The 11,652-nt window shown below is 38.0% G+C and overlaps 1 protein-coding gene across 2 annotated transcripts in view; it reads left to right on the top strand.

Annotated features, from left to right (window-relative positions):
- The first annotated feature begins 1,465 nt into the window (after positions 1-1,465).
- The window catches only part of TCF12 (transcription factor 12), a 30,696-nt gene continuing 20,509 nt past the window's right edge, over positions 1,466-11,652 (top strand). For both annotated transcript variants that reach the window (XM_009083864.1, XM_009083865.1), the window contains exons 1-5: positions 1,466-1,566; positions 2,708-2,847; positions 3,173-3,317; positions 4,863-4,927; positions 9,060-9,138. In XM_009083864.1, coding sequence (XP_009082112.1) covers positions 1,539-1,566; positions 2,708-2,847; positions 3,173-3,317; positions 4,863-4,927; positions 9,060-9,138 — 457 coding nt within the window. In that variant the 5' untranslated portion in view covers positions 1,466-1,538. The remainder of the gene's footprint in view (positions 1,567-2,707; positions 2,848-3,172; positions 3,318-4,862; positions 4,928-9,059; positions 9,139-11,652) is intronic.

Here is an 11,652-nt window from a genome sequence, read left to right as displayed (position 1 = left end):
CTGCAGGCACAGTCCCAGCCATTTGTTCTGCCCACAGGCTGCGAGAGCGTTCGGTCTGGGGAGGAGGTATTGCTATGCAAATGGGGCAGGACTGGCCCACTTCACTTTCGGAATATCCCTAGCAGAGCAGTCACCCTCCGGGAGCACAATGGCTCTTTTTGAGGGAACTTAGGCGTTTTTGTCGGCCGGCTTGGTTTTCCTGGCCCTTCTCTTGCTTGGTAAACAACATCCCAGAGCGACAGGGGAGAGATGTGAATGCCGTAGAAACATGCGTGTGCCTGTAGTGCACAGGCAGGGATCAGAATACTCCCTTTTGAATTTCGGGGTGTAGTGCACTTTCTAAGTTGCATTCTATGAACTTTAAAGTTTTAAAATTATTCTTCATATATGCGTGTATGAAGTTATTTGTATTTAATAAGTCGGGCAGTTAAAAATAAAAATGCAACATTTTTTACTTTGTAGCGAATAGATGCTCCAGTTTCAATGTTACATTTTTCATGTTACATTTTATGTTCTTTGCTGCCATATATGTTAATTTCCTTTTTTTTAATTTATCTTTTAACACACACTAGTCACTGCAATATTTGGTATATTGACCAAAATACTGGTATGAAGAAAGAGCGCATCGATTAGAAGAACAGCTAACCATATGAGTAGAGTCTTGGACTCTGTGAATACTGGCTTGGCTATTTGACTTGCTTATTTCGGAATATATTTTTATATTTCTTCTTAGAGTCACCACAGTGAAAAATTTTGAATCATTATGCTTATTTGGCATCTTGCGATTTTTAAGTTGTAAAGCAAATTTGTTGTTTGCAGGTTGAGAATGGTCATTCCACTGTGGCTTTACACTGGAAAAAGAATGATGCTGCTTTTATTTAATGCTAGGCCAGTGTGAAAATTATGCACTCGATGTTGCAGTTTCAAGATTATTCTTCAGGACTTGCGTGCATGTATTTCTGGTGTCTGCCCAAAGGCCTGCGAGTTTCTGAATGGATGATACAATGGTTGCATTAAAACCTTTCCATTTGTCACTGGATGTTCTTTTTCTTTCTGATTGTAGGGATGCCAGCTAATTAAATATTCAAACAGGCATACAGTTGTTTTAAAATAAAATTTGTTTGGGGCCCAGTTGTTTTATCTTGCTTTTTTTATCTTGAGCAACAAGTCTGAGCGAGTCGTGCACTTAGAAAGCAAAATCAGCATTCAGGCTTTTATCAGGCCACCTGGCTGAGTTGGCACACCAGAAAGTGTGTTGTTAGGATCATTCTACTGTAGTTCCTCTGTACTGTGGCAACTTGCTAAAAAGCAAATAAAACAAGGGCAACAAATGCTGCGGCTTTCTACACTGTTCTTTTTTTATTTGTGCTTTCTATCTGTGTCTGTGTGCTGTTGTGGGTTTTTTTAATGCACAACACCCAGTTATTACTAACCTGCTTTTATTGCTCTCCAATATTTAGGTGTATGCACCATCCCCGAGTTCTGATGATTTCAACAGAGAATCTCCAAGTTACCCATCTCCTAAGCCACCAAGCAGTATGTTTGCTAGCACTTTCTTTATGCAAGGTGGGTAAAATGTCTGTAAATATATGGGTAGATATCACTTGTCCTCTCGGCAGAAATCTGCAGTCAGACACTGTTCTGCTGAGGGAATGAAGAAGTGTAAAGGGAGCATATTGTGCTAGAGCCTATGATTAAGTTTTATATACTTCTAAAAGAGTTAGATGAAGGGAGCTGTCTGTCGATGTAAAGTTTTTCTCATGACATGAACTGGTGACTGAAATTTAAAGGGATTATACACCAGGCCAGATGGACAGAATCCTCATCCTTTGATTTGTAGGGGCTTCAGAGCAGCACACTGGAGTGATAGAGAAAAATGAGGTGGGGGCTTCTTGACTGTTCTGGAATTTGACTGTACAATATCAGCTAACAGTCTCAAGTTCTCAAATGCCTGTATGTCCTGCATGCCAAAGAAAAGGGGGCTGCATTGAACAAAACAAGAACAGAATCCATTTCCTCAGCCTCACGTCATACAGTTAGCTCGTGCTGCAGTCTGAGGAGGTTTTGGAGCATATTGAAAGCTTAGTCTCTCAGTACAGGAATTTACAAAGCACTTCAGTTTGTGCCACAGAAAGAAAACTGCATTGACACACAGGCTAAGGCTTATGTAATGTAGGCATTTCAATTACTTAAATCTGCTAGTATGAAATGGTTTTATATTTTTATGGTATTTTAGGGTATAAATTGCTTATTTTAGGTTAATAGATGTTTTGCAGTGTATGTTTATGATGAGCTCTGCTTAGCCAAACTTCTTCCCCCCCACCTCCTTTTTTATTATTTCTTTCAGTCTGGAATTTTTATCAACCCTCTTGATTTAAATCTGGCCTTACTGAAGGTCTGTGTAATTAGCAGAAGTGCTTGGTATTTTCTCAGCTGTGGTTGGATTATATTTCAGCTATAAAGCCCCTGTTGTTTTTTCGTGTTTGTTTTTTTTGTTTTTTAATAAATATAGCAACAGTGTGGTGGCATGAAAATAGAAGATGCAGTATAAACTGGTCACAATTTCCCTGCTGATGTTAGTCTCAGTAGCTGAATCCTGTATTTGTTTAAAATAACGTTGTAAAGGAAAGGAGACAACAGTACTCTTCATTCAGTGTATTTTTCTTGTTTTCTTTTTTTGTTAAAAAAACCCCAAAATAATTAAAAGATGGGACCCACAATTCTTCTGACCTCTGGAGTTCATCCAATGGCATGAGCCAGCCTGGCTATGGAGGGATGCTGGGAGGCTCCTCTTCCCACATGTCCCAGTCCGGCAGTTACGGCAGCCTGCACACACACGACCGTTTGGTAAGACACACGGCACAGATTGATGTGTTTATCCTGCTATATGGAGATCTCATTTACTAGAATTAACTTCTCGTTTGCCGCTCACGCGTGTCAGTTAAAAACCCAGTTGGTAGAAATCACAAACTTCGTGTATGAGATTTATGTCCTTTTAGTTACGTCTGTTGTATAAATAAAAATCCGTGGCTGTGTAGGGGTCTGTTCAGAGGATGGATGAGTCTCTTTCTTCTTTAATAAAGAGCTGGGTGTTGTATATTTGGTATCTTAAAAATATCAACATTTATTTAAGGGCTACTTAATATCTCGTGCCTGTTTCTCTTCTCTGCAGAGCTATCCCCCACATTCAGTCTCACCTACAGATATAAATGCCAGTCTTCCTCCAATGTCCAGCTTCCATCGTGGCAGTACCAGCAGTTCACCTTATGTAGCTGCCTCACACACTCCACCTGTCAATGGATCAGATAACATTCTGGGTAAAAAGTTCTTCCTGCCATTTTATTTTATTTTTTTTTTTTTTGTTTCTTTAATTTTACAGGAAAATGCAATTTAGGCCTGCATGACGCACAAAATTAGCAAGATTTAATTTATGGCATGGCAAGCTTGTAAATCAGGGCGAATGCACCGCTGCGATATTTCTGTCCTCAGTGTGGCTGAGATGAGCAAATTGTTTCGTGGTCAGCTTGAGACTTACTGGTTTATTTGTTTTGCCAGGCAAACCTCTGCTCAGGGATTGCATCCATCTAACTTACAGCAGTTATCCTTCTGCAGTTTGGTTTATGTCCATGCCTATAGAGGTAGTTTTGGTGGTGCAGTTTTCAGAGCTGCTGTGTCACCCAAGCCCTGTGCCACAGAGAGGCAGGAAGACTCATTCTTCGGGGAGCTTGATAAAGTACATCGTAAATTCCTCTCTTAACTGATTCAGAGATTACTGAGTAGCCAGTGTGGTGGCTGGTTTAGTCTCTCCCATGCTCACCTAGGAGGCATGAAATACAGGATGATCATCTGGTCCTTGCACGTATTTGAACATCTTAAGATGCAGCTGTAGAAATGAAATGCTTGTGGATGCCTCTTGTCAGTTCAAAGTGATTTGCACTTAGCTTCATTTCAAGTCGGTGGAATTTAGTTAGGGTGACTGGGTTGGCTTTGATTCGGGAACATGTTTTACAGTAAGATCTTTAAACCAACCCAGTTAATAAATCTGCGTGGGAAATTCAGGCTGGAAAATTCAAGTTTGCCACAAACTTTAGAAACATTTGGTTTTCTGATGTCAATGTCTTACGCTCACGTTAAATGCAATTTTTTTTGGCATTAGAAGTTGATAACTGGAGAAAGAAGATTCACTTTTTAAAGGGTTTGTCTTGTAGAGTAAGGCAGATATTTGGAGGATTCAGTTCCTCTCTGTGTTTCCAGTTGGCAGGGCTTCAGACTTCCTCTTGGCTTAATGGTGTGTGGAGCAAAAGGGCACGCAAAGCTGCTGACATGCAACTAAGAGCAGGGGTGACAGAAAGCTTGGTGGATAAGAGCCTTTCAGGGATTTTTTAAAATAAAGATGAGAGTACAACCCAGGGAATTAGAGCAGGGGGAGCAAGGAGACACACAAGGAACTACTCTGTGAATTTGACTTTAAGAATTAATTAAACATGCAGCACTTCAGTGATAACAGTTTAGAAATAAGCTGCAATAATATAATTTTCTGATTTTGATTTTTCTTTTCACATTACATTAAAATTAGACCGTGATCCTGGAAAATAATTTGTCTTTCTAACTGCTTCACTTGTTGGTCCTTAAGTTATCGTGGTGATACTGTGGTTGACTTTACAGAGGAGAGCATGTAAATGTAAATCTAATTGTTTTAATTAAATTTTTGAGTATAATGAGAACTGATTCTGTTGACACTGACTTCCTCGGAAAATCCATTTAAAAAGTGGTTGCTCAACTCTATGTGATGAATAAAATAATAAAAGTAAATAACATTTCAGCTTTAAAAATAAGTGTTGGGTTTGCTTTCCACATTACAGGAAACAGAGGAAATGGTGCTGGAAGCTCACAGACAGGTGATGCACTTGGAAAGGCATTGGCATCTGTAAGTAGCAGATAGAATATTCAGATCTGAAACACATATTTTGATCACTGCATCCATTATTTATGTGTCATTCATTTATAATATCAAATCAGGAGTTTTCATGTATGAAGTTATAACGATGTTCTATGATACAATTTCATACACTAGGAAAAATGTCTTAAAAAGCAAGTGAAAAATGCTTTTATTTGTAGAAGACTCATTCTGACTTCCTTTCTCTTCAGGTGATTAAAAAATTTAGGGCAGATACAGTTTAAAAAGCTGGTTAGACAAAGTGAAAGATAATCATAAAAAGTTAATGGTTTGATTTTTGTTTTTTTTCTCTAGTGTTCCAGTTAAAGTCAAATATTTTTAACATTACTCTTAGAACAGATCCTGCCTTAAGGTTTAAAATGTTTACTCAGTGGCCTTATAAAACTGAGAGGGTTTGAATGCTGTGTTGTGTAGCAGTAATTTATGGAACAGCCTTTAAAATGTTGTATATGCATAAATTTAAACTCTTAACTCTTTGTGGAATAGCGTAGATAATGTCAAACACAGCCAGACTCTTCAATCTACTTCAGTCTTTGCATATGCATACCTACTGCAATTAATTTTTTATTAATACAATCAGATGTACTTTTTATCAAAGAATAATTGATACACTGTAGCCAAAATTTCAGAGTTAGGAATGGTGGCTGGGGAAGCACTTTGTATTTGTTGCATGGAGGAAACAGAGAGAGAAATCTGATACAAAGGATAGAAATTAACTCCTTTGCAGCCCCGAACGACCATTCCCATGTTGGGTTCTGCATCCCTCATCTCACACCAGTGAATGCAAATGTGCATATCCATGCAGATCCTGTTACCCTCCCATCCCTCAGAGGGTCATATGTTAAAAGATTAGCAGATCTGATAATGTCTGTAGTGTCCATATTGGGGAGGAGAACTCTGACCTACCAGCTTTGAGGAGAAAAACATCCCTGTTGCTTTTGGGGATTCAGCAAGTAGATAACAATTCGGGAGTCCAGAGGGCAGTTAACACTCTCTCTTTGTCTGTTTGAGACCTGTCAGAAAAGAGCAGGGATCATTTTGCCTCCTAGTAATAGCAGTGCTTACGTACTCCAGGCTGTTCTTGCTCTGCAGATGTATCGGGGCGTCTGCTGTTGGACCAAAATTTCACTGGGAGCCTGACACACAGGCCAGTTAGACCTGCAGGACTTGGTGACATTTTCCACTGCTCTCCTTTTCTAAATGATTTTTTCGTCCTTTCAGGTATTTTTGTCCAAGTCACTAGCTGAGAAAGCCAGGCTGATGTTTTGAGGAAAAACTAAATATATTGCGAGTGGAAGTCAGGGCAGAAATGTTTAATCTAACTGGTGGGTGGGCTCTGGTTGTCATAGAAACTTGTTTCTGTCATCCCGTGTTGTTGCTTGGCAGGAGCAGCCAGGTCATTCCATAAATCATTTCTGTCATAGCTGATGGTGATGCATTCCATCTGCTCTATCAGTGCATGCCATAGTCTGCACACTTCAAATCCCTCGCCTCATCCATCTGCTTCCCCCGCACCGCGCGCACCCAGCACACTCCTTGGCTTCCTCAGCAAGGAGCACAGCTCAGGCTGTGCAGAGGAGGGAGGTGGTCTCTCCTGCAGGTGAAGCTGGCACACTTGAATTTTGATGGCTAGTAAATCAAGACTATTTTTCTGTTTGAACAAAGTTTTGTTTAAATACTGCAATTGTCTTGCCTTGTTTTTTTCCCCCTCGAGACGACGCTATATTCCTTTCTGTTTGGATTTTAAATGCTGCTGCTGCAACTGTTGAGAGGAATTTCTAGTTGTAAAATTCTGTTGATGTACATCTCACAATAGACCTTTCATGTGCGAAACATCAGAGGATACGACATTTGTTCTTCAGTTTAGGTATTAAAGACCATACAGAATAGTATGTGATTAAACATGTAAGGCCAGATAATACATTTGCAAAGGTTCTTTTATTTTAGGTTTAAGCCTGGATAATTGTGGTCTTAATCTCAGGGTAGGCAAGAAAGAGAATTGTACATGAAAGTATTTACACAAAGTTCCCAAAGCCCTGTGGATTATGCATTAGTTTGGATAATGAACTAGTATAGATAGAAAGAAAAGAAAATCTGGGTATTCGTGCCATTTCTAATGTGTTTCCCTGAACATTTGCCAAACAATAACCCTTTAAGATTGTGCCCATGGAGGGTTATATGGCAGGAGAAACATCTGGTTTATTTCATTGCCTAATGCCAAATCAAAACACTTGGTCTTTAATTTAGAGGAGATCAAACAGGAGGACTGTTTAACTTTGTTGATTATATCAGACCTCTTTGTGATAACTTATGTTTTGATTCCTACCTCAGCACTAGGCTAGAGGCCTTTGTACTGTCTCGGTAGTTAAATAGCCACTGGTCCCTTCACAAAAGAAAAGAAAATGTAGGGAAGTTGACTTCTAAAAGTAATTCATGAATTAAGTTTCTTTGTTGCTTTAGACTCAATAACATTAACATAACAAAGCCTAACTGAAATGTACACTGTAGTGTTTAAAAAATTGGACTAACAGCTCCGAGGTTTGGCTCTGCAGGCTCTCAATTGTGCAGCTTTTGTCTAAGAGCCTTTTCATTAGACCCTGGCATATTGGCACCCTGCTGATTGGAATGGACCATGACTGATAGGAGGAGGAGTCTCATTTGTTGCAGTAAAATGAGTCATGTTACCGTTTAAGCCTGGCAGAAGGTGTCAGGGTTGTTCATCATTGGTCATTTAACAGCACAGCGACCAGGGACTGCATGCAGAATGAATTCTGACCTCGAGTTCTAGTTGGGGCTTTTCCCTCATAAAATCCAGCAAAATAAAATTGACAGGTAGAGGGGTGGAAAACGAGCAGTTTCAAAGGAAACTTCATGGCCTTTATTTGACGTTATTTTAATTTTCTGTCTCTTATCTGTCTGGAACTCTTTACAGTTCTTATACTGACACCCAAGATTTATTTTTATACTGATTTACAATGCGTGAATTTCTTCCAGTGATCTGAGGTAGTTTGTTCTTCTAAATATATTTTCTTTCTAGCATGTATTAAAAAGAGGAGGCATTTCCATTAGGGAGCTGATGGTCTTTTGTAATGAAATAGTATGATAGACCAGGAAGGAGCATGTGGTCTATCAGGTCCTGGTTTTGTCTGTTGAAAAAATACAACATGGAACTTAATGAAGTCCCAGTTTATTATCAGCTAAATGCTGAAATGTCATATTGTCTGTGTGATGAGACATCAACCACGCTGCCATCTGATGACTAACAAATCCTGGTCTCTGCTCAAGTAAAACAGGTTTGAACCCGTGACCTATAAAAATATGTTCTAAAGTCCATAGTCAGCTCTAAATCTATTCCATTCCCTTCACAAAGTGAATTTTCCCAGAGTTTTGAGGGTTTCATTTTTAATTAAAGCTTTAAGCACTATGTCTTCTGTTTTTATCAGTACTTTTGAATGTATTAACAGCAAGGAAAGAATTGTTGCAAGTTGAAGTTCAGTATCTCAAGGGGGGCAGTTGATATAAGAGAGAAACGTGTTATGTGCTGCAATACCTTGCAAGAGGAACAAAATTTCAGGTGTTTCTTTTTTTTTTTCTTGGTAGGTACCAATACTAATGAGATCTGGAATGCTTTCTTGGTGTTTTCTCTTGTGAAGGATGAATTTTTAGAAGATAACATGTGTTGACTGCTAAAATCTTTTCTCTGTCTAAAGTTTGGGAAGTCATTATTCATTGGCATTTTCCTGAAGTTTTGTTTGATATAATTATCTGTGTACTGTTAACTCTTACATATATTGTTCCCCTTAAGTGACAGAAAGGCTGTAATTTCTGCTGCTGCTAAATTAGAAGGAAGGTCAGTTATACTTGTGTCGCTGTCAAATACAGGCTGTGCTTATTTGGACAGCTGCTTGAAAATGAAAGTTCTCTGGACATTTTTAGAGCCTTGAGTGTAATAAAGCAGAGCTGTGATTGAAGGATCAAATTGGGTTTTTTATCAATCCAGAATCAAGAGTGACAATTAAATTGTGAAAAGGAATCCTAATAGCCTTTTTTTCTCTGTGTATCGCAACATATATTGATATACAATCTCTTTGTCTGTTGTTAGATTTATTCTCCTGATCATACCAGCAGTAGTTTTCCATCGAATCCATCAACACCAGTTGGATCACCGTCACCTCTCACAGGTAGAGACTAGCCATTTGTCAATAACTTGTTTATTGTTTTGCACACATCTTATTTGGAATCACAGAGAAATCAGCACTAGCTTCCTTGCATAATTGCTTGTATATTTTGTTTATTTTTCCATTGTACTAAACCTAGGTTTATAAATCCAGATTCTTCAGTATTTTGTTACAGACATTCAGGAATTGCTTGTTTGTTTATTTTTCCATTGTACTAAACTTAGGTTTATAAATCCAGATTCTTAAGTATTTTGTTACAGACATTCACTTAAATCCTGGCAACTGGCTTTGAAAATTAGCTTGTTTAAATAATGTTTGAAAGCATCGACTGACCTTACACTATCACAGCTATAAAGATATCTGTACAGATTTAATTGGAATGTGGGGTTTTTTTTTGTTTATTTTTCCATTGTACTAAACTTAGGTTTATAAATCCAGATTCTTAAGTATTTTGTTACAGACATTCACTTAAATCCTGGCAACTGGCTTTGAAAATTAGCTTGTTTAAATAATGTTTGAAAGCATCGACTGACCTTACACTATCACAGCTATAAAGATATCTGTACAGATTTAATTGGAATGTGGGGTTTTTTTTAAAGCTATATGTTAAAACTGTGGCAGCTTTCAGTGACAAACACAGCAGATGTGTGTTCCCTTTAATGAAAATATAGTAGGCTCTGAGAGTATCCAATTTTTACACAAGATAGCTTTTCATTCATATCTTTCATGAATGCTTTCATTCTATGGGAGAAGAATTTCTGGCATTTTTCAAAATAAATGCTCTGTATTGCAGCCACCTCTGTCACCTGTGCTTTGTGTGTTTGTAGTGTGAATGTGGGAAGCAGCATTCCAGTGTGGAGATGAACTGTGGGCAGCTGCCTACAGCTATTAGTGGGTAGTGCAGCTTTCACAGACACTGTGGCCTCAGCTGTCTAGTAAAAGTTGAACAGCTGTTCTCCATATAGAGGGGACTGTGAAAGCTCCATTGACTTAAATTTGTTGTTTAACAAAGAACTAGAATTACAAGCAAGATGATGTAACTTTAACCCTGTTCTTTCCTATAGTGCAATTTGTTAAATTATTTAATGTTTATGCAATGTTTCCCCATTTTCTGTTGTTTAGGATCTCCCTGCAGATTTCTGGCCATTGGTCACTTTTTTGCAAGCATTTTGCTTTTTATAAAACAATAAAATTGACTTGAAAGGTGTACAGAATGATCTTAGCTGAACACTTTTGTAGTCTAGATGAATAGAGGTATTGCATGCAAAATGCAGTCACAGTCATATGGATGTGAATGTGCCTATATCTGTATATGCCATGTCACTCCAAGCTTTCATCATTCCTACTTCACTCTGTTTAATGAACACTGTTCTGCTTTTCTGTGGACATAATGGATTAATGAAGATCTGACATGGCTTACCTGAGCAGCTGCTTTGGGCATTTCTTTTCTAGAACTGAATAATCCATGTTGAATTGAGTAATGATGGGATTAATGGGATTTTTGATTTAGTGATTACAGTTGGCAAAAAAATCGTTTCTGTGTTCTGTTGTACTGAAAAGGCAGATCAGACCAGAAAATTATTATTATTTTCTTTTTAACATCAAAGCAAATACTGAAAATATTTCATGGGTGGAAGAAAGAAGTTCTGACATTTCAAAGTATTTAAAATTTTAAAGATCCCAAAAAGTTTTTTTTTCCATGAGTTGCCTGATTAGATACCACAGCTCATCTTGTAAGCATGAAAGCACTAGCTAATTTCTGGTTTTAGAATACAAATTTGAGGCCCCTAAAATTTGTCTTCTGTCTTTGCTGTTGTTGCCTTTGCCTATTGGAACCTGTATCAAATGTGAAACTCTACAAAATTTGCATTTTGATTTGTGTTCCTTATTCTGGATTCTGATGACTAAGACAGTAGTAGATATAAGCAAATAATGCTGAAATCCTTCTCAGGCTCAAACTTAGCATCTGCTTTACATTTATATCCTCCCACCCCCTTTAATTTCAGTGATACAGAATTTATCAAGCCTTTGGTAAATTGCTCCAGTAGTTAATTACCTTCATTTATGAATCTGGACTTTTATCTTTATTCCCAGATGAGTCACTAAGAACACAGTGAAGCACAATATGAAGTAATTACTACTGCATTTATTGCTATTTATACTCCTGGTAGCCATTTGCCATCCTGACCCAAAAAGTTATTGCAGATAAAACAAATGTTTTATGTAGAGTAAAATAGTATATTTCGGAGCATTTTAGCCTTCATTGTGATTTTTTCTCTTTTGCAGTTAGGTATTTGTTTAGTTAGCATTCTTAGTATTACAGACTTGGCTAAGTCATCATTTGCCAATCCTGCAATTGTGAATTACAGTAGGAGTACTCTATTTACCAGGTAAAGCATTGAGAGATAGTAACCTCACTTAGAGACTTTGGAGTACATAAGCTGTGACTGACTGTTTGGCTGTTAGGCTGCTGAGTGAGGATTAATGACCTTTTAATTTATTTGAGTAAAAGCTTGG

The sequence above is a fragment of the Acanthisitta chloris genome, unplaced genomic scaffold, assembly GCF_000695815.1.
Source record: "Acanthisitta chloris isolate BGI_N310 unplaced genomic scaffold, ASM69581v1 scaffold6361, whole genome shotgun sequence".
Classification (NCBI taxonomy): domain Eukaryota; kingdom Metazoa; phylum Chordata; class Aves; order Passeriformes; family Acanthisittidae; genus Acanthisitta; species Acanthisitta chloris.
Note: the sequence above shows the minus strand (reverse complement) of the source record. Positions and strands in the feature narration are given on the sequence as shown.